We start from the raw sequence: 21,832 nt of genomic DNA, 5'->3' as shown, positions 1-21,832 counted from the left end.
CTTTAAGGATGAGGGGGTATTTTTTATCCAAAATAAGTTCGGAGGATATTTTTAGTCCTTTTTCCAAAATAGAGGAGTATTTTTCACCCTTTTCCCAAAAATAAAAGACCAGGAACAGTATCAATTATTTTATCTAGAAAGCGACAAGCCAAATGGAACCCCCACACTAATTTTATGGTTCCAAAGCAATCATCAAACATCTAGAGGAACAAATATCTTTTTGATTCCCTTTTTCATCTTTGTCGTATACGTTTTTATTTTTATTTATAAAAATTACAGTGGAGTATTCCATCCAGTAAAAATATATGATGTTTTTACTTTTGACATATTCTTCAAAAAATTAAGTCACACCTAGAACGTAAGAGGTATTTATTAAATTATTTTTATTTAATAATATCTTAGGTAAAAAATCACTTATCTTTTAATTAAGAAAAAATTTGAAAAAATAAAACTTTTAAATTATATAAAAATGGATCAGAGTAAGTTTTATATCTTGTCTTAAATAACTATTAATTTGATCGTTTCGTTACTATTACATTTTTTTTTTTTTTTTTTAGGTTATAAGACGATGTTATCATCTATGCATGATGCTACAATGATCTCCCTTCTCTCTAACTTGTGGTGATCACTTAAACCAAGCTTGACACGACGTATTAAAAGATCCAATCATTTCGATGTGCTCCGTTTAGCCAACCTTACATGTTTAATGTGTCTCCTCCTATCTTGTGAAAATCTAAAAACTTTATGTCATATAATAGGGCCAGTTGCTAGCTGATTATGAGCTAAGTTTTTCATATATTAAATTTTGTATAAATAATGCTTCCTCCGTTTCATAATAGGTATTATTTTAGCCAAAAACACGCATATTAAGAGACCAATAATGTAATGTGAAGTTTATCAAATTACCCCTATATAATAAAAATACATTACTTTTAGCTTTTGATTAGAGCATGCACAAGAAATAAACCTTTTGACATTAGGAATCCAACAATATCAAGTTACTATGTGGCTTTTCCAATCATCATTTAGATGTTTACTTTATTGTCTAAGGGTAGAATTGAAAAAAACTAGTCAATTTATATCTTGATTTTCGAAGGTGGCACTTATCATGAGACAAATTTTTTTTGGCTAAGGTGATAATTATTATGAGACGGAGGGAGTATTATGTTTGGTAGTATTGTTTCTATATGTATAAAGTCCAACACACTTAATAACGTGTTTGATTTAAAATTTGAAAATCCACATAACTAAAACTCGCATAAAGTGATACATAAATTCACTCATAACTAATTCATCTATTACTACTGCATGCATAACTCTAACGCGCTATCAAACGACCCCTACTGATGACTAATCACGGTTATACTAGTTAATCCTCAACTTCCTTTTATTTTAGGAAAAAGAAAAACATAAACAACAAAGAAAAAGTTGATATACTACATACACTTTCTAGCTAATTGACGTCACAGGACCCTATAGTTAACATATTTCATTAATACACGTCCCAATTTGAATCGCTGAATTCGAATATCAATTGTAATCTTAGTTGTAGAAAAATAATCCAAAGGTGCTTACGTCTAAATTTTAGAAAAAATTCCTTGAGACAAAATCTGCCGGTCGTCAATGAGATTAAGTATCTGTCGTGAAAGTCGAAAAAAGAATAGATGGGAAAATCCAACCACCAAGTGAATCAATTATCAGTTTTATAATACCTTAGCTGGGTTTTTTTGTATCCTAGCTAATACAGATTCGCATTGTTTTCAGCACAATAAGGAGGGGATCCGTGGTTGGTATCTTGTCCTGAAGCTGAAGGGGATAAAAGAAAAGAAATGAAATGAAAGTCAATTTTAGTAAGCCATTTAGTGAAGAAAAAGAAATTAGAAAATAATCTCCCTCTTAAGTCTTATTCCTCTATGCTTTTTTTTCGTTCCTCTTATTTGCAGGGCAGCTCAAAAATATTGGGGCCTAAAGCTAAACTTTAATAAAAAGCCTTATTTAAAAAAATATATATATTGAATAACTTGATTCATGCTTTATAATTGACATACTTGAATTTTGATAATAATAATGATAAAATAATACTACTATACTATTATGAGGTTAAAAAAATTTAAAAATTACATCTTAAAGAAAATGATAATAGTAAGTTGATAATTACTTGATATCAAAACAAAATTAATTTTTTCCATTTTAGCTTTAAACTCTTTATTTTATCCTTATTGAAATGATTTGTAGCCACACAAATATTTATGGGTTGTACTATATCAAAAAAATTTAAAAATTAAAAAAAAATTAAAAAAATTCTTTATTAAATTTCATATCAAATTGAATTACTATACATAAAATAAAACGAAGAGGATATTCGGTAAAAGAAATGGGGCCCTAAAAAATTGGAGGCCTCAAGGCATTGCTTGACTTGCTTGGCCCTTGAGCCGGCACTGCTTATTTGTGTTAATTCCAAGATTCATATCCATTCTGATTGAATGATGATGGAAAGCAAATCCAATTAAAAGTTGTAGTCACTTTATTTCGTTGCGTTTCATTTTTTCCAATTCTTTCAAATCAATAGTACTCTCATAAAGCATGGTACGCTAATCTAATCATACTCAATTAAAAAATCATAATAATAAGGTTAATAAGAACAACACGTAAAGATTCTTATTAGGGAATAAGGGCCCTAAGGTATAAAATGACTTAAGAAAGCCACCCAGCCACCCAGGTTGGAATTGGGTGTAATTGGATGTAATTACACAAGCTTTAGCGCATTTGTTTGACCAAGTAATTACACAGTTAAGTGGGAATTGAGTGTAATTGACAGGGTGTATTTACACTCTCCAATTCTCAAGGGGGGCTGAGAATTGGGTGTAATTACGCCCTGTAATTATAGGGTTACTTTTTAGTTTGTTTATTTTTTTACTTTAATTTATTTTTATTTTTAATTTATTTTATTTCTATTATTTTAATTTTTTTGATTTTTAATATTTTTTTTATTTCTATTATTTTAATTTCTTTTTTATTTTTATTTTTAAAATGTATTTTTCTTTTTATATTATATTATTTAATTTTCATTTTCTTTCTTTTCATTCCCAACCTTTACTTCTTGTGATTCCATGTAATTGCTCGTATTTTTTTATTTTTTTATTTTATTCATTTAACATAACCGTGTTATTATTCTAATATTTGAAACTACACCTCTTAATATTGGAAAGAATGAGTTATTAACAAACTTGACATATAACGGGTGACGTTATTAAAGTAGAATTTCATCGTGAATGGGGTTATAGACTTATATTTTTCCTTTCTTTTTGAATTATTTACTTAAGTTACGTTGGAGCTTACTTATGTAATATTGGAATTTGACATAAGAGTATTATGTTGAACTTTTTCTTTTGGATTTTGAATTTAGGTTATATTTCCAATTTTAAGTTATTTGCTTTCACATCGTATTGTTTATTTTTCACTTACATTTGATGGATTTTTTGTGTCAAACATTTGAATAATGTTATGGCATTATATTTATTAATATTATTTTTTTGTCAAACATCCAATCCATGACGTTCTCACAAAAAAGTCTTTTAAGTTTTATAATTAATTAAAATTAAATATTAATTTGAAATATATATATCAATTATTTTTGTTACAATATTAGTTACAAATATATGATTATTAATTAATATATTTTCAAGAAACAATGTGTTATTAAATAACTAATTTAATATCATTTATAAAGGCAATATTTTTTAAATATTAATTTTAATTTTTTTATAATTAAATTTTATTTTTAAATTAAACTGATCGTGTAATTACACTTGTGCAACCAAACAAAGACGCTTGTAATTACACTGTAATTACGTTATGACAAACAAACAGGTCGTTGTAATTACACTACTGTGTAATTACTAGGCTGTGTAATTACTAGGGTAGTAATTACACCAATTCCAATTACCAGGTGGCTTTCCAAACAGGCCCTAAATGAGAATATTGTTTTTCTCACTTTTCAAAAAGAGAAAAAGTAAGAAGCCACTTGCTCATTGGAGGCATCTAGACTAGAAAAAGAAAATTAATATCCGTGCATGGAAAAGACACTTCCATTTAAAAGTTGTACGTAATCAAGTATACATAATTGCTTACACTCACCATCCCGTTGAGTCGTTGACTAGCAAATGGAGTACAGAATAAAGATACAAATTCTCAAACCTCTAAACACCTACTGAAGAAAATGTGAAGAAAAAAATGAAAAAAAAAAAATCTCAATTTACATACTTCTCCAGCAATAATCTTGTAAAGATTAATCAAGAAAAGTCTAAAAACTACACAAAATTGACAACTATATTATATCAATTAAGTTTAGGGCCAGAGGCAGCAGGTGGCTGTTGAAATTGCTGGTAGAATGCTGCCATCTTACTATAGGCATCCATGGTCATTGGCTGCAAATTTAGAATACCAATTTTTTTACAATCCATTCTTATAACTTATAAGCAAAAGAATTTAATTAAACAGAAATATTAATTAATCACTATTTTCAGTCCCAATTTTTTCTGACCTCTCTACATCCAAAACAGAGTGTGAGGGTTTGAAATATCAATTTAGTTTAATATGTTATAGATGGTTATTTGCATTATTTTGCAGATTACTAACTCTATTTAGTATAGGTAGGTACTTGTAGCGATATTCCGAATTTTAATTTGATATGTTCAATCTTTAAGTTCTTGCATTGAATATATTACACATTTAAATTCTGAGGGTTAGAATCTACTATACTATTTATAATAAAATTGTCATGATTTTTAAGTAACTTGAAAGGTAAAAATTTCATAAATCGTCAGTATATAAAAGTTAAACTCTTTACCTGTGATTGGCAAGCGAGTAAGGCAGTTAAAGGATCAGGGATAACACCAGCAGCAGCAGCAGCAGGGGCAGCAGTGGCACTAGAGCTGTCCCAGGAGGTCATGGGCTGCATGAAGGCGGCGGTGGCGGCTGTAGGGTGGAGAAAGGGCGGAAGTCCGGCGATATTGGGGCGGTTGATATCCAGAACTCCGGCAACTCCCATGCCCATGCCCATACCCATACCCATTCCCATCATAGACATTTGTAACTGTTGTTGCATTGCCAAAGGTAACATCATGGCTGGTGACATGTTCATCCTGCTCACCATATGAACTTGAGCTTGTAGTTGCTTCAAATATTCTATAACCTCATCAAGCATTGATGCTTTGTCTGTCTGCATCATAAAAATGGAGGTTCATATGACATTTTTTCTGTTTAATTATCAGTTATCCGCAATCGACCATGTTAGCCAGAGGCTGATCCACGATTTGAAATTTATTGATTCTGAATTTGAAGTTTTGTGATTCTAAAGTTTATCATATACTATATAAATATTCGGTGAATTCCTCAACAAATATACAACATGTAAACCAAAGTTAATAGGTTTTGCCGAATCTGTACTTTATACACAGATCAACCTATTAAGAGGAAAAAATGTTTTCTATCGAAAAAATTCATTCTCAATGCTTAAACTCGAATCCTTTAATTAGGATTGGAAAAATTTCAACTATTCCGCTGCACCCTTTAATTGCGGCACAAATTCTCTTTCCTAGCTACCAAACATTAGAGTAAATGACAAGTATGAAAATGATTACTAAGAGATTTACAAATACAAAACCATAGAGAAATAACACAATCAGATACACGGACATTGGTTGTGATTCATTATGCTCATGTCCACCCCAACTATAGTGCAGGCATATGTACATTTGAAGGACACATTGTTTGGTTTTGGTTGTTTTTCTTTTCCCAATTTTTTTTTAATAAAAGTTTTCAGCGCTAAAGATGGTCCTATACGCATAGTTTGAAAAGAGGATGATAAAAAATTGTAGTGTGATGGATATGATTCTTCCATCCTTACTTAGAGGTCTCAAGTTCGAATTCTAGGACTGAAAAAACGTTGATAAGTAGCGCTTTTCCTTTTAATATACCATACGCTAAGGGAATATGAATTAATCAGGTTCCAAAACGAATACTAAACATCGAGTCGGGAAAAAAGGAATATTAATGTAGAAAGCTCATTATAAGTGATTGAACCAAGACAACCACAAAGAGAGTTTTTTTGTTTAATGTCCTACCTCAAATTTATGTGGTCGAACAAGATTGTCTTCTCAACCAACAAACCTTTGTCGATTTGTCTCCTTCACCAAGTCTATATGTGGACTTAGATCTTTCCCAGATATTCACTTTCATATTTAATGCCCTTTCAAAAAGTTTAGGACCACTTCCAGCTAAATTGTCTCCAAGTCCTATTATTCACACTCATTAAAACCCTCTACTGTTGTACTTGTACCTTTTTGTTTTCTTTCTTAAAGCTGCTCTCTTATAGGCTATAGCCGATCTTCACTGATACTTTCATTAAAGTGGCTGTGTTTTTTTGGTTGCTTTGAATTCCTCCACCCTCCCCGCCCCCCCTTCCCTTAAGGGGTAAAATTAAGACATTTCAGCCGTACCATTGATACTACTGAAAAAATCGTGTTGCATACCATATATGCAAATTCCTGTAAGAAATTGTCTCATTTTAATTACAGAAAAAACTAGATAAGGCTTACTTTTATTTAAGAACATAGTAGTATAGTAGTAATACTTTTTAATATTCTAACAACACAAGAAAGATATATAGTAAATAATTATGATAATTGGTTAAGAAGTAAAGTGGAGAAAACATGCCAAAAGGATGTGCCAAGGGCTCCAAAGCTAGTTAGGGCTATTTATAACAGGGATGAAGAACGACATGCAGAAAACTACATTCATTTGTCTCGATATTATTCTTAATTTCGACAAGCTTATTAAGCTAAGAATAATAATGGTCAGATTTAGTAAAGGAGCTAAGTATTCATGTGAACTCAATAATTTTGGTTTAGGTCATTTACTTGTGCTAAAGTTTCCACTAAACAAGTACAAAATATCGATTTAAAATAAGTAAATTAGACGAGAAGTGGTAGAATTCTGAATACAAAATTTATAAAATATCGATTTAAAATAAGTAAATTAGACGAGAAGTGGTAGAATTCTGAATACAAAATTTATAAAGTTCCAATCATGAATCCGCCTTTGCCAATAATATACAATATTTATATTATATACTCTAACAATAATATTAGAACGGGATTGAAAGATTCTTACGTTTTCCTTTTTTATGTGTTTTGTCATGCAAGAGGCAATCGTGAATGACTATGATCCCGAAAGCCGAAATTTAAAGCTCCGAAGAATCCAACTTAAACAATACTCCCACCGTCTCAAAATATTTGTTATCATTTTTCATTTGCACGCTCATTAAGAAAGCATTTATAAGGGTAGTATTTTGACTTTTTTACCCTTAACATATTTTATCATGTAATCTCTCCTCAATAAATGTTACTCCATCAACGATGAGAATCTCCTAAATATTGCTAATTAATATAAGGGTAAAATAGGAAAAAGCTACTTAATCTATCTTAGTTAAATGAAACGATAAATATTTTGAGACAGGTATTTTTAGAAAGGACGACAAATATTTTGAGACGGAGGGAGTACTTATAAATCATGTACTCCTAAATTTAGATGAGAATGAAATTCTATCTACAATAGAATATTCTATTAAATCAAAAAGAGGGAATAGCATACGTGAAAAGATAATAAGCTCTAAATTCCATTACCTTACTCGAATTTGGAACCAACTTTTGCAGTGTCTTCATCCTTTGATTAATCTTGTCTCTTCTTTTCTATATATAGAAACCATAATCACTCAAAATATCATAAGTATTTGTTTTGTAGCAAAAAGGACAAATTAAATAGAGAGATTCTTACTCGTTCAGACTGGTTATGGATGGCAGCTGCCCTCTTCCTCTTTGTGGAAGATGAAGAGTTTTTAGACCCTTTTTTGTCATTCTCATCCTCCTCATGATCACCTGCCTCCCTCTGTCGGTTAATAAATAAATAATCACAACTATTAAATTTTTATATAACTCTAAGAAAGAACAGTCACATCTCAACTAGAAAATATGCATTTCATTTTATATATGTGACCCTATTTAACAATTTTATATTTTACTAAAATGTCAAAAATAACTTCTAAATATTCTTATTGATAAAAATATATACGATTATAGTTTCTAAATTTGTAGATTATTTTTAAAGTTAATATTATTGAAGACATAATTAAATAAATAGTTTATCCTCTCTCTAACAGCTTAGAAGTTATAGATAAGATGATCACACACTTAACATGAAAGTAGAGCAGATAGAATTTTCATGCGTATGGCCATGAAAAAGAATCAAGGTTGCACATGAAACATGTTGAAGACTTAATTAAATAAATAAAAATCTGTATTTTTAATAGTTTAATATTTTAAATAAAATGGTCCCAACTTGATAAACCGTACAATGAAATTATCCATAAAGACACATGCAGAATCACACAATGAAATTATGCACGAAAAGAAGTTAGTAGGAGTATATATTTTTACCTGAGGTCTGCTGTGACAAACGGAATCATGGTCATCCCCCGTCCTATTAGTGCACTGCTTGTCAGAACTGGTGTTTCCCGGTGACCCCATAGATGTAGAAGTGAACATAGTTGTACCCAATTCTCTATCAAACGTGTCAACCGTCAATTGGCGGCTATCTCCTCCACAAGTTGCACTTCCACTTACACTCATATCGGCACGGCTGCTCCACTCATGTTGAGTGGGGCCTACTGTCATGCGTGGCGCCGCCATCCAGTCTCTGCTGTTGGTTGCGCCACTGCATGACCCCACGTGTGCGGAGCCGTCAAGCCCCGGCATGTGGACGGAGCGTCTGTGGTGGTCGGTGTTTCTTGAACATGGCACTAAGGCATCCTTTGTCGTGGTGACTAAGGCGGTAGCTGGAGGACTGTAGGCGGTGGCGTGGTGGTTGTTGAACCAAGGGACCACCTCATCACCACCGCGTTTGTTCCCGTCTACGACGGGTTTACCGTGGTGATGAGGGGGGTTAGGTCGGGTTGCTTGGTTTACTATGGATTCAAGGGTGCCTCCGTAGCTTGATATGGGCTTATTAGGGACCCGTGGAGGACCTAATCCATGCATTGCTAAATGACCATTTTCCCATGTTAGCTCCGCTACTTCATAATCCAACCTGTCGAATTCAGAATTTTAAGTCGTTAAATGCAAAATATTATATTAGTCACAAATTTATGAAAAAATATATTGTGAAAGAGTTACAGAGAGCACGTACGAGGGGACATCAGCGGCTAAAGAATTGGATTGAGTTTGAATAGGATTTTTTGGAGGATTGGGAGACTCGTCGAGATCCCAACTCGGTACACACTGGTTCATATTGACGATGTTCTTCTTGGTGACAAGTTAACGAAATAACAATATTCTATTTTTAAGTGTTGAAGAGCTTCAATGATAATTTTGGTCTTGGAGAGAAGATAATGGATGGACTAAGGCCAGATATAAGAAAATTAAATGGGTTGACAGTTGGCAACAGCTTTTGGTCATATTCTAACATATATTATGTGGGTGAGGACGAAGGAGACTTTTAAGACATGAAAAACTAGAAGAAAGAGAAGTTGGTATATAATTTAATGCATATTTTATAGAGATAAGAGTATAGTGAATTTGAAAGAGAGAGGGGTCCATGGATGAGAGAAGGAAAGAGAGTTTTGATTGGAAGAAGATATGTATAGGGGGATCTTTTAAAGTCATTTTTGTGGGCGGAGGGCATTTTAATTAGCTAGCTAGATGAAAAGTGAGAAGTACAGCACATAAAAAAGTTATACAATCATTAGATGCCTTAACTAATTATCATCAACTTTATCTTATGTGTTGTTCACATTCTCTCTTGCATACAAGTGGACGTACCTAAGTATGCCACGTATGTCAAAACTATATGATTCTTCGACGGATTTAAGTCATATGTATGACATTAAAATATTTTCAACGGTAATATGTTTACAAATTTATTCCATCTTTCAAGATTCAAAAGTAGACATGTTATAAGTAGATACTCGCTAATGATATAGAAGATTTATACATTATCAAAAAGAAAAGAAAAAGAACATGAAAATCAAGGATATCTGATCGTTTAACTTTGACAAGTATAGAAATTATCTCTTTCTGTCCTAATTCATGTGTCAGTTAGAATTTCGAAAAAAAAAAAAAAATATTTCATGTCAGCAATTAATATCTTCTAAAAATATTATCTGAGTTGTTTAAGTAACTTTGTAGGTGAAATGTGAATAATTGAGTAACTTTTTTGTCACAAAATAACTTTCGAAGATAATTATCGTCGTTTGATTTTAAACTTTGTGCAGGCATCATCGTATATGGAGTATAAATTAATTAGGACGCAGGGAGTATGTGTTAAATTCTCCTCAACTTTATCTTGTCTTTGTAGGTCTAATTATCAATTCTAACATTCAAATAAGAAAATGAAACTTGATAGTCTGTATTCCAATTGATTATTTGATTCTTAAGCTTCTAGTTATAATTAACATATTAACTACTAATCTTGATCAATATCAAGAGTTTACCCTCTAGAAAGCATTCATTGTGTATTCACTGTATTTGCTGCAATAGAAAGGAGAAATGTATTTGCGAATTTTTTTTCCCCTGTATTTCTTCATTGTATTGTAATGTATTTATATAAGTATTGAGCTGAAAGAATAAGATATTCCTATACAGTCTATGCACTATTTCCCTAATCAATAACAAAATTGACTAACTCAAGCATGTGCCTAAAGAATCCAATGAAAGACCCCTATCTATCTTTGATGACAACCGAAGGGACTTGATTATATCCATCACAGTCTGATCGAAGAGCTCTAAGGCTGCCAGCCGATGAATTAGTAAAAGCTGAGAGGGAAGATATACATCTTCCTCTTCTCTGTTCTTCATCAGCCAAAATAGGAAATGAATCAATACATTTCCAACAACATATAATATCACTATTTTTAGATCTAAACCCGGTGACTTTAAATCCCAAATTTATCTATGCTCAAATTAACATTTCATAGAGCTACATATACTCCAAGAGGCTTGAAGATCAAGTCCATAGTATTGGGGGTAGATTGACGTTCATCTCAAATCCGTATTTCTTCCAGCACGATATAATTTTCTTTTAAGTAGACCGTACGATATAAATATTCTTTATATTCTTTTAAGTAGACCGTACGATATAAAAGGGATTTATATGGCTGCACCATTTTATCGCATAAATTTGGACTTTATATATATGTGATCACATTATCTGATTGGAAATCTATATATATTCTGAAAGCAAGGAGAATCGTCAACTCTCAAAAGTAATTCTTTGGCATACGGTACCCTTTTACATATGGCCATCATATATACACGTAACACGTACCTTACATTGGAATGACGATAGAAGGATATATAACTCAACAGAGATTCCATGATACATGGCTTGTCTGGATTACAATAAAAATCAGAGAATCTATGATTCATGGTTCGTCTTAATTTGGTCTCAGTTTTGAATTTTTGATGGATCGCTTGTAGGATTGGTAATACATTTTCTAAAGATATCATCACTAATCGGCGGTAGAAGTAGCTTTTGAGCAACGAGTTCATTCTAATTTAATGTTTTTGATACGAGGTACAAATTTATATACAAACGTTTACCAAATTTACCTAAATATTTGATTGACTTATAATGTTACAGACACAACAAATTTAGTGTTAAAAATCTTAAAGTTAAATTCATCAAATTTAAATTTTTTTCTCCGTCTCTGTCACTACTTACACTAAAACCTTGTAAGCATATTGATGTAGCTAAAAGTGAAAAGAAAGAGTATCAATTAATGTCTTTACTTGCTCCGAAATTTGTTTTTGAAGTCAAAAGTAAAGATAAAACAGAATATGAATTTAAAAGCCCTGTCTAGTTTCCTTTATATGGCTTCGCATACCTTATCCGGAATTTGTATTAGGGCCCAACTATTCGGATTTATGTAGAGAAATCTCACATGGTGCGGCAGTGACCATAGTTAAGGATGAAAAAGATTATTACCCAAGACAACTCTCGTTGGTAAGCTCTAATTATAAGATCCAAACAACCAGTACTAACAAGATCCCGTTTTAAAAATAATATAATGACCTAATCAAAATGAAGAATGACCAAAAAGAATTTCAAAAACCATGAATCAACCCTGAAATTGGAATTTTGGCTGCCATACGCCAAACACCACAAACTTTTTGACTTTTAAAAATCAAAGGATCGGAATCATAGATTTGATTGTAAAAACACAGACGACCATTAATTTTTGGACGAGTTTTTATGAAGAAAATGGAAACAGAAGGCTGTCCACGAAAAAATATATACTTGCGGTGTTTGCCAAATCATGTTAGATAACGTGATTATTAATAATCGAATAATGATGGCTATATTAGTTGTTGGAAATATCTGGTGGGATAGCAAGATGTTTTCGAACGTGGGGAGCAGCAGATGACGTAAGATAAAGACACGTGCGAATGCATGCTAAGAAGCTAAGCTCATGCAGACACGCTAGAAATTGGCAATCCACACGTCACCTCTACTCGCTAGTCGCGACTCATAGCAGGGCAAAGCCGCAAAGTTATCAATAACGGAGCTAATTATACTATACAATATACATAACATTAAAATTGTCTTTGTGTGCTATACATAATATTAAAATTGTTTTTGTGTGTATATGATAGATTTTTGTCTACACATTTATTCTCTTGGTGAAAAGTCCTAACTCTACCATTAGATATGACTTTACAAGAAAAACAGAGAAAGTGAGAAGTGCTATTTTCCTTCTTATCGTTTTGAGCTTGAGAAATAATGGTTTTTGTGTTGTCGGCGAATGGACGCATAACTTAAAATCGAAATCGGCTAAAGACGGAACGCAGAATGGCTAGATGAAATGCATACTACCGAGTAGTGTTGGGTATCTATGACGGAAAGTTGTTGAAATCCAATCTTATAAAGAATCTAAACTTTTAGTGAGAATACGAAGCGAACAATGGGTAGTTAAGAACATTAAATAAAATATTAATATAAGTTTCATAAGAAATCATTACACAATTGATGAGATATCTGATACTATATCTCACACGCTTTCTTGGTTCACACGTGTCAACTGATATTGGATTTTACTCGTGAATTTGAACTTCCTTTTTCTTTTGGTTTTTGTTTTTTCTTGTATTCTTCTTTTTCTTTTTCTTTTTCTTTTTGTAAGGAAATAAGAGTGGTTTGAAGAGCTAAAGAAGGGGGTTGAAGAGTAGGCAGATTTTTGCCATATTAAGGAACAGTCCATGGCAGATTTTTGCCCGGATTGTCCTTCATTTGGGGTGGTCTTTAATTTTTGTGCTTCAAATTGATGGTCTTTAATTTTTGTCCTTCGCCTAATATCTTGAGGCTAGCCGTTCCCCAGCTTCAAATGGAAAAAAAAAAAAAAGAATTTTCTCTAGAAAGATGTTTTGATTCGCAAGGCAGAATTTTGCCTCAAAACTCTGGCTTAAGGCAGAATTTTACCTTCGGTCCAAAGGCAAAACTCTGCCTTGCGAATCCAAACTCTATCTTGCGAATTTTAAAAAAAAAATTGACTGACCGGAGGTTCGAACCCGAAACCAAATTTTTTTTAACGAAGGACAAAAATTAAAGACCACCAATTTGAGGGCCAAAAATTAAAGACCACCCCACCCCCAGCGAAGGACAGTCCAGCAAATTGCCCGTAAAAGAGACAGAGTAGAGCCCAACAAGCTAAGTGGGCCTAGAACAAATTTAATAGCTCCATGTTGAACAGAAACATAGAAGCCCACGGCGATTCGACAGGCTAAGTTGAATAGAGAATGAGAACGGATTTGAGCATCAATCTCAAGACTGAGGCAACCTCCATAACCCCATATAAAGAAGGTAAAATTTCAACGATCACCTTATCATGTGTAATTTTCCTACCATTCTAGCCTATCCTTTTAAATATTACCATTTGTAGCTACATTTTGACAAAATAGTGTATGTTTTCGCGTGTATTTACATGAGAATAAGGTAAAAAAAAAAAAAAAACATGATCCTTGATTTTAGCCTTTAATGGTGGAGCTATTAAATTAGATATTAATATATATTTTTTTGATATATTTTAGTGATTTTTTTTTTATGTATTTCAGTGATTTTTTTTTTTTTGCCATAATGTATTTCCGTGTCTTTTTTTTTTTTATGTATTTTAGTGATTTTTTTTGATGTATTTCAGTGGCTTTTTTTGATGTATTTCAAATACATTGTGTACATTCCAACTACTATGAAGCCAAATATATTCAAATTTTCGTGTATTTGAATGAATTTCAACATATACATTCGATACAAGATCAAAAAATTCAAATACATGACAAATACATTAAAAAAAATAATGTGTTTGGCTATTAACAAAATACACTAAAAAATGCACTCAAAAATACAAAGACAAATACATTCAAAAACAGTGTATTTGTGAGATGTAGATTTTTGAATGTATTTGTATTTGGCTTTTAACAAATACACATGGCCAGATCTGAGACACTACTACCACCAAAAAACCCTAATCTCTCCAACACCACCAAAATTCTAATCTGAGACACCACCACCACCAAAAACCCAAATCTGAGACACCATCACCACCAAAAAACCCTAATCTTTCCATCACCAACAAAACCCTAATCTCTCCCCTCTACGTCATCTTCTCCGCCACCATCTCAAAATCAATCCATCACCGCCGCCATCAACAATGCACACGGCCGGATACAGAGCGAAAAGAGAGAGAGAGAGAGAGAGGGGTGAGCACAGAGGGAGACGGAGAAGAGAGAGAGGGGCGGCGGAGAGAGAGAGGGGTGAGCACGGAGGAGACGGAGGAGCAGAGAGGCGCGGGCGCACGGTGGTGGTGCGCACACGGTGGTGGTGGTTGAGAGAAGGAAGAGAGATTTTTTAAGATTTTTGAGAAATGAAAAATATGAAATGAAAGAAGTGATTGAGAAAAAAGAAAGATATACGTGTTTGGGTATGTATTTTTTGATATAGCTACCATTTGTAATTTAGAAAAATTAATTAGCTACTAAATATAATTAAATAAAAGGATAGTTAATATTAATAATTAGGTCTTAAAAGAAGCTACAATGAGTAAAAATTCCTATAAAGAACATTTGAAAGTGCAGTTGACTTTCCAAGAAAAATAGTTTCATCCTAATAAATTAGTGTGTCCCCTCATTTACTCCCATAAATTCTCCCAAGCGTTGTTGCGTATCCATAAAATAATTTATATATGAAGCAACAAAACATAGTCTACCAAATGGTTCCTAAGAGTTGGAGTGTCAAACGGGCTGGTTGAGTTGAAATTGGCTCAATCAAAATGAGCTAAGGTGATAAATAGATTGTGCTAACATTGACCCAAAAGTTACTTGGATTGAAATTGATTTTTTTTTTTGTGCGGATTGCCCTTCAAAAGTACTGGTCTTTAATTTTTGGCCCTCAAATTTGAAATCTTTTGTTTTTGGCCTTTGTCTAAAAACCTATGTGTTCTGGGTTCGAATCCCCACTCTGACAAAAAAAATTTAAAATAAATCGCAAGGCAGAGATTTAGATTCGCTAGGCCTTATACCTGAAGGCAAACTATGCCTGAGGCTTAACTTTGACTTGCAAAACTATGCCTGAGGCTTAACTTTAGCTTGCAAAACTATGCTTGAAGCCTAACTTTTGCCCGAATAGGCCTAACTTTGCTATAAAACTCTGCCTTCCGGATTTTTTTTTTTTTGACTAAGCGTTGATTCGAACCTTAAACCTCATTGTATTAGGCGAACGGCAAAAATTAAATACCACAAATTTGTTGGGCAAAAATTAAAAACCACCCCAAAATAATGCGAATTGCCCTTAAAATGGGCTAAAAATGGATTGGGTCATGACCCACCCAACTTGGCCCGATATTTTTGAGTCTATTTTCTAGAAAAATATTTTTTGCGAGTTTTTCGTGGAATGTTCTTTGAGAAAAGCATTTTTTGTGAAAAATATTTTCCGCCTATCAAAAGCACCACAAACTTATAAGATACATGATACAAGAAAAGTGTATATAAAAAAAAAAAAAAAAAAAAAAAGTAAAGTAAATTTCTAGCAATAAATCCAAATCTAAGTAAATATTAAAAACGGACTAAAATTAGACTAAGTTAAAGATCACTTTAAAATGGGCTGTGTTGGGTAGGAAAAAATCAGTCCAACATGAAATTATCTTGAGTCCAACCCAAAAAAATTGAGCGGGTTAGGTGGGCATCATCTTTTGAGCCATATTTGACACCCCTGCCCAAGAGTAATGTAACAATCACAGATGTAAATAATAGCTCCATCCCTATTTCACTTGCGAAAATAGCATAACCAACAAGCGCAAGCCCATTTAAGAAAAGAAAATTTCAGTTCACATCCTTGAATTTGCTTCCTGCCTTCAAGTAGCCTACAAATCCAATGACGAGATTATCTTTCACCGAATATATCCGTCACCTTGGGAAATCTAATTCTACTTCAATTGCAAGAATCAATTTCCGATATACATCTACTTCAGTAGATCCAATGAATAGTAAAAATACACTATAAGATGCAAAACTAGCTGCTGCTAGATGATACACTTGGATCCCGTCTTCTTCCCAGTTGAAACATGACAACTGTTCTACGATGTAAACATAACAGATGATGAAAACTGTTCTACGACATAAATATAGCTCATGATGAGAACTGTTCTACAATGTAAGCATAGCAAAACTTAAGAGGCAAATTCTATGTTATGGTAAGAAGAGGATATCGCTATTTATAAAAAAGCAAAAGGCTCAATTAGCTCCGACAGATAGAAGCCAACTTGGTTGGGCCTCAGGGTACTCAAAGCAAGAAACTCCAACTACCAGCAAGCGCATCTCAAACAGTGACTTACTTAGACTCCCCAAATCCTTCATTAAAATTCAGGAAGTCAATAGGAAATTTCAACATTTCTTAGTGGCTCGCATTGAAGAACCACCTAACAACTCTCAGTTAAAGCTGGATAACTTATTAGCTTTCATGTCCTGCAACTAAATAAGAAGAAAGCAGCTTCAATAACACTCACGGAGAGCACAAGACATAGCTGGAACTCATGTTAAGCAAAGTTGTACAGCTCTACAACACATCTTACAATCACTTGAGCAACATGTGCAACACACCCTAGAACGGGTTTTTCGATATCTAGAATGCTATCTAACAGCAAATTTTAACATTCTCAGTCAATATTTTACAAATTCACATAGATTCATTCTACCTATATATAATGCTTCTTGTACAAGAGTAATAAAAAGTTACTGTAATAGAAGTAGCTGCTTATTTTTAGTCAATGATCACATATTTGCTAAAGCATCAAACACACTGTATCACTGATGATTGACGCCCGGGGTTTTCAAATGGTATAACTAGTTCTTATTTTAGTCAATGATCATATATTTGCTCAAGTTTCAGATGATACCATTTACTCATTCCTAATTGAAACCACCATACCACCTAAATGCAGGCAGAATCCTTCGTGGATAAACTGCGCTGAATTTCTAAAACCTTCGTGAAGTCATCCAAACCTGTGGAGGCGGTGGAGGAAGCAAATAACTGGAAACAAAAAGGACAGCTCTTCAGTTCGGCCAGGTACCAGCTAAATATAGGCCGTGGCATAAAATATACCGACTCTTATTCTTCTTGGAGATCCTCTTAGGTGACAACAGAAATTTTATTGCTTGATTACAGAAAAAAATATTGGAAAGGAGGAAAAGAAGAGACCTGGCAAGACTACAAAATCACCATTTTTTTAATAAGGAAGACTACAAAATCACCATTGTCATTGCATATGAAGAATCTGCATATGATATTGCAAATTCATGCTTGCTGGAAGAGATAGAAGACCTGCAGCACCGAGATGTTACAGCACAGTGGTAAGGCAAACAGTTCCTCAGTGGACAACTAGTATTGGAAGGCATGAAGTCATTCCACGTAAAAGCAATTCTGTCAAAAGAACTTATCGTGCGGATTTAATGCATTGGAGAGATAATTTAAGAAATAAATACATAAATTGCCTTCAGATGCACTTCCAATACCTTTTTTCTCCAATAAGGTAAGAGCAAGAAGCTTTTTAGCTGCCGCTGTATGAAACTATCACTACAGTGGTATTTCTTGCAAGATTATGCTGTGGCTACTTTACCTTTCTTTCTGTTATTCATAGGACTATAGTGTGGGGAATCATCATAGTTGGGGAGAAGCAAAAAAACGGATGGAAAGGAAAACACTGTGGCTACTTTACCTTTCTTTCTGTTATTCATAGGACTATAGTGTGGGGAATCATCACAGTTGGGGAGAAGCAAAAAAACGGATGGAAAGAAAAACAATGAAACCTGTGGCATTTGCCAGAAGATCATATACAGGACACGGCCTTAACGTACCTGCTCAGAGTGATACCACTCATGTCCCACGTCCACAGCTTCATCATGAGGTTCAGATCATCACAGCCTGAGATTTGGCAGAGTCAAGTATAATGTAGGAAAATTCTGGCTGTCCTCCTTTTGCAGCATAATTTCGAAGTTGAGAAGGCCCAATTTTCATTAGTGTATTTCATATACTGGAAAATTTTAGGAAGAAATAAGAAAACTTGCAAAGGTCCATTTTCAAAATTGTCTCAGTAGTTCTAGAAGATATTAGCAAATTACATGAGCAATACTATATGCCTTCATCAGAAGGTTGACAAATACAAAGATTCATAGTGAGATCATTCATGTCGGATGCAAAGTTTAGAAAGTAAAGGTAACTTTACAAAAGGGGGACTATCCAAACCAGCACCTGCATGTAGAGATAATAAATCAGAGTGCATACTCTAGCCAGCACCTAGACGGAAAGAATTCCAACTTCCGTTAATGAGAGGAAAGATAAAAGTACAGCAGAAGTTCAAAATAGCAATGCCACATGAAACATGAACTGGAACAATGTAAAAAGAATGTGTATGACTCCCTTCTTTATTCCTAGAAAATTCGGTACAGTTATCAGATTTAAGAATCTCGTACACATTATCCTCCAGTTGTGCAAGAAGTAAGTGAATATCTAAAACACAAAGCTAGAGCTAACACTGTATTTGGTACAGAAAGGCTAACCCATGTACAAAACTGAGAAAAATTTAGTGTTCTAAACCTAAAGATAATTGGTCGATTGGTTATAAACCAGCAAAAGATCTACCAAAGCATCCTCGGAGTTTTGACGGAATACACATGCCAAAACCGCTAAATGTTATTACTTGCATTTTCACAATATTTGCACGGCTAAACCTCTCAAAGTGTACAAAGGAATCAATTTCTCGGCATCAGTTTGTCCACACTTTACTTCCTCCGCAACGATCTTCCACCTTTCTGCCCAATTCCAGTCCCTTCAAGACCTGATGAAAGAAAAGACCGAGAATCTGGCCTCCACTTTAGCTCTTTGAGAACAGAAAATAAAGTTGCTAGTTCTGGTGTTATTTCACTATCCTTTATATTGTTACATGCGACTACCTTTAGCCTTTCAAGCTCTTTCCATGACTGAACTACTGAATCCAATCCTTCAGTCGTCAGCAACGAGCATCCATCCAAAGAGAGTAATCTCAAGCTCCTAGAGAAGAAAAATAAATTCCATTAATCTTGGAAGTATCAGCACATTTATTATGTTATTGTTCTACTTATAGAGTTCATTGACAAGCTAGATGCAATCTTCTGTTTAAAAGAGAAATGTTCTGCATCAAATTAGCCGTAAAAGCTGAAATTGACTGCAGTTGGTATTTCTTTTCTTTAAATAAAAACAGCCAAATATGAATAGAGATAATATAGAAAGAAATGTAACGTCTCAAACTGATTATAGAACACTTTGTGCACTTAATGATTATAATTTATCTCATGTCAACATTGATTAGTGACCTCCTTTTCTGTGAGATTAATAACACAGAATTTTAATAATCAAAGGACTATAGAAGTCTCTTCTGAAGGCTGGATATAAATCCTTTTAAAGAATAGGCATGTATCTTCGTGTGTTTGCAAACAGAGCAATTCTCGCTAAAAAGTTTTTCAGTCAATTGTTAAAGATGAAATTTTTCTTTTCATTCAGCGAATTTTCCATTTCTACACTCTCATAAACACTATAATACATCAATTTTAAATTCATAACCCAACTGTTAAAGTTACAAACATAGTACTGGCATATACGATACATAAACAGAAACAAAATGTGTTCATACCGACAAACACTTGCAGCAGCAAATATACTGTTGTCTAATCCCCAACAGTCCCCTAAGACAAGCTCACGGACAGTCCTACAAACCAGAAACAACGCCCTCGCACCTTGCTTATCCCGTAATTGACACTGCTGTAAATGTAGCTCCTCGAGAGTAGAACAAGAACCCAAGTGCTCATCAGGGCCAGGACTTGAATCTAAAACCTTACAACACTGAAGCTTCAAAGTTTTCAAGTTCCTACAATATGACAAAGCTGACAACCACCCACCATCCATCCTATGATCACAAAGTATCAATTCCTCTAACATCTGACAGCACTGTCCAATTGCTTTAATCCCATCATAACTTCCCTCACATCCGACCAGCTCAAGCTTCAGTAAACGCTTACACCCTTGAGCTAAAATGGTCAACCCAATATCCGAAACCATGGAATTATACAATCCATCAATGCAACCAACCAATTTCAGTATCTGCAAATTCCTACAACCAAACAACCCCTTCAACGCAAAGTCATCAATGAAATACAATTCCAATTCCTGCAAAGTTTCACACTTTTCGCCCAAACAACTCAACCCCTCTTCACTTGCATTCATCAATACTATTCTCCTTAAATTAACACAACCCTCGACTAAAACCTTAACCCCTCCATCAACCACATCTTTCCTCAAAAACCCCTCTTTCCTAACAAACCCTCCATCAATAAAACCCGAACCCAAATGCAGCGAAACGAGCCTATGACTCATCACAATCCCCGAATTCCTCCTGGATTCGACACACGCTCGACTTAAGTCAATGTCAATTAAACCAGGAAACCTATAACTAAGCCTCCCAGATTCCAAAAATTCCCAATCTAACAACTTAATAGACCTAACCAACTTCCCACTAAGCTTACACCAACGCTTACAAACCAACGAATTCGAAACATGCTGCTTTTCTTCAACCTTGGAAAGCACATTCAGCAACAACTTATCAGAAAGCAACGCCGTACAATCGGGTCCGGAACTGAACCGGGTCGGTTCCGGGTCGTCTAGGGTTAGGGTTTCAGATAATTCGGATTCAGAAGGTGGAGTAGTTGAATTTGAAACCGATGATTGAGCTCGCATTTGAAGCACTAATTGCTTCAACGCTTGTGAATCCTTGTTATACCATATCTCCGATAAGCTCAACCGCCGTTTCCTCACCGGCGGCGCCGCCGATGATGATTTAGGGTTTGGGCTAGGGTTTTCTTCAGGTGGTGACGTAGGCATTACGTAGACAGTAATCTTTACCTCGATTTTCGCACATCTCCAAGGTTCAGCTCAACTTCACCATTTCTAGGTGGTGTTGTTGTACGCACGACTGTAAATATTGTACTGTATTATAGATACAGGAAGTTCTGTATGTATAGTCTGATGGAAGAAAGGAATAGAGTGAGTTCACAGCAGATGAGATTTGTGGGGCGCACAATCTATCGGTGTGTATTATTTTTTTGTTTTGTTGTAGGGAGGTGGTTTAGCCAATGAGAGAGTGCCACGTGCAGAGATAGCTGGGTTTAGGAGGACGTGACTTTGTTTAATTCGTAGGTGATGGAGGAAG

General features: G+C 34.1%; 2 protein-coding genes and 1 long non-coding RNA gene across 4 annotated transcripts; all 3 read right to left on the bottom strand.

Moving 5' to 3' along the window:
• Positions 1–4,064: 4,064 nt before the first annotated feature.
• LOC132064093 (transcription factor UNE10) lies at positions 4,065–9,659 on the bottom strand. Its single transcript, XM_059456971.1, has 6 exons — positions 9,244–9,659; positions 8,496–9,144; positions 7,837–7,947; positions 7,686–7,751; positions 4,850–5,221; positions 4,065–4,427 (listed from the first exon to the last, which is right to left on the bottom strand). The coding sequence occupies exons 1-6, from the start codon at positions 9,342–9,344 to the stop codon at positions 4,338–4,340; spliced, it is 1,389 nt and encodes a 462-aa protein (XP_059312954.1). The 5' UTR covers positions 9,345–9,659; the 3' UTR covers positions 4,065–4,337.
• Positions 6,463–7,679, bottom strand: LOC132064094 (uncharacterized). Its single transcript, XR_009416499.1, has 2 exons — positions 7,069–7,679; positions 6,463–6,996 (listed from the first exon to the last, which is right to left on the bottom strand). It is a non-coding gene; the product is annotated as an uncharacterized LOC132064094 (long non-coding RNA).
• A 9,330-nt stretch (positions 9,660–18,989) lies between the features above and the next one.
• Positions 18,990–21,832, bottom strand: LOC132064092 (F-box protein At5g07670-like). 2 transcript variants are annotated; one of them, XM_059456970.1, is made up of 3 exons: positions 20,261–21,832; positions 19,545–19,641; positions 18,990–19,429 (listed from the first exon to the last, which is right to left on the bottom strand). In XM_059456970.1, the coding sequence occupies exons 1-3, from the start codon at positions 21,502–21,504 to the stop codon at positions 19,358–19,360; spliced, it is 1,413 nt and encodes a 470-aa protein (XP_059312953.1). In that variant the 5' UTR covers positions 21,505–21,832; the 3' UTR covers positions 18,990–19,357. The 2 variants fall into 2 exon arrangements, with proteins under 2 accessions (XP_059312953.1, XP_059312952.1); XM_059456969.1 differs by having other exon boundaries at positions 18,990–19,641; positions 20,261–21,829.

This window comes from Lycium ferocissimum, chromosome 7 (genome assembly GCF_029784015.1).
Source record: "Lycium ferocissimum isolate CSIRO_LF1 chromosome 7, AGI_CSIRO_Lferr_CH_V1, whole genome shotgun sequence".
Classification (NCBI taxonomy): Eukaryota; Viridiplantae; Streptophyta; class Magnoliopsida; order Solanales; family Solanaceae; genus Lycium; species Lycium ferocissimum.
This window is presented reverse-complemented; position numbering and strand designations above follow the sequence as displayed.

Excerpts from the sequence above, each read along its gene's own strand:
- LOC132064093 (XM_059456971.1), bottom strand. The coding sequence starts at position 9,344 with ATGAACCAGTGTGTACCGAGTTGGGATCTCGACGAGTCTCCCAATCCT. Across the intron at positions 7,948-8,495 it reads TTTGTCACAGCAGACCTCAG|AGGGAGGCAGGTGATCATGA; the intron begins GTAAAAATATAT and ends ATTAACCGACAG. Across the intron at positions 4,428-4,849 it reads TACTCGCTTGCCAATCACAG|CCAATGACCATGGATGCCTA; the intron begins GTAAAGAGTTTA and ends CTAAATTTGCAG.
- LOC132064092 (XM_059456969.1), bottom strand. The coding sequence starts at position 21,504 with ATGCCTACGTCACCACCTGAAGAAAACCCTAGCCCAAACCCTAAATCA. Across the intron at positions 19,642-20,260 it reads GCTGCTGCAAGTGTTTGTCG|GAGCTTGAGATTACTCTCTT; the intron begins GTATGAACACAT and ends TTTCTTCTCTAG.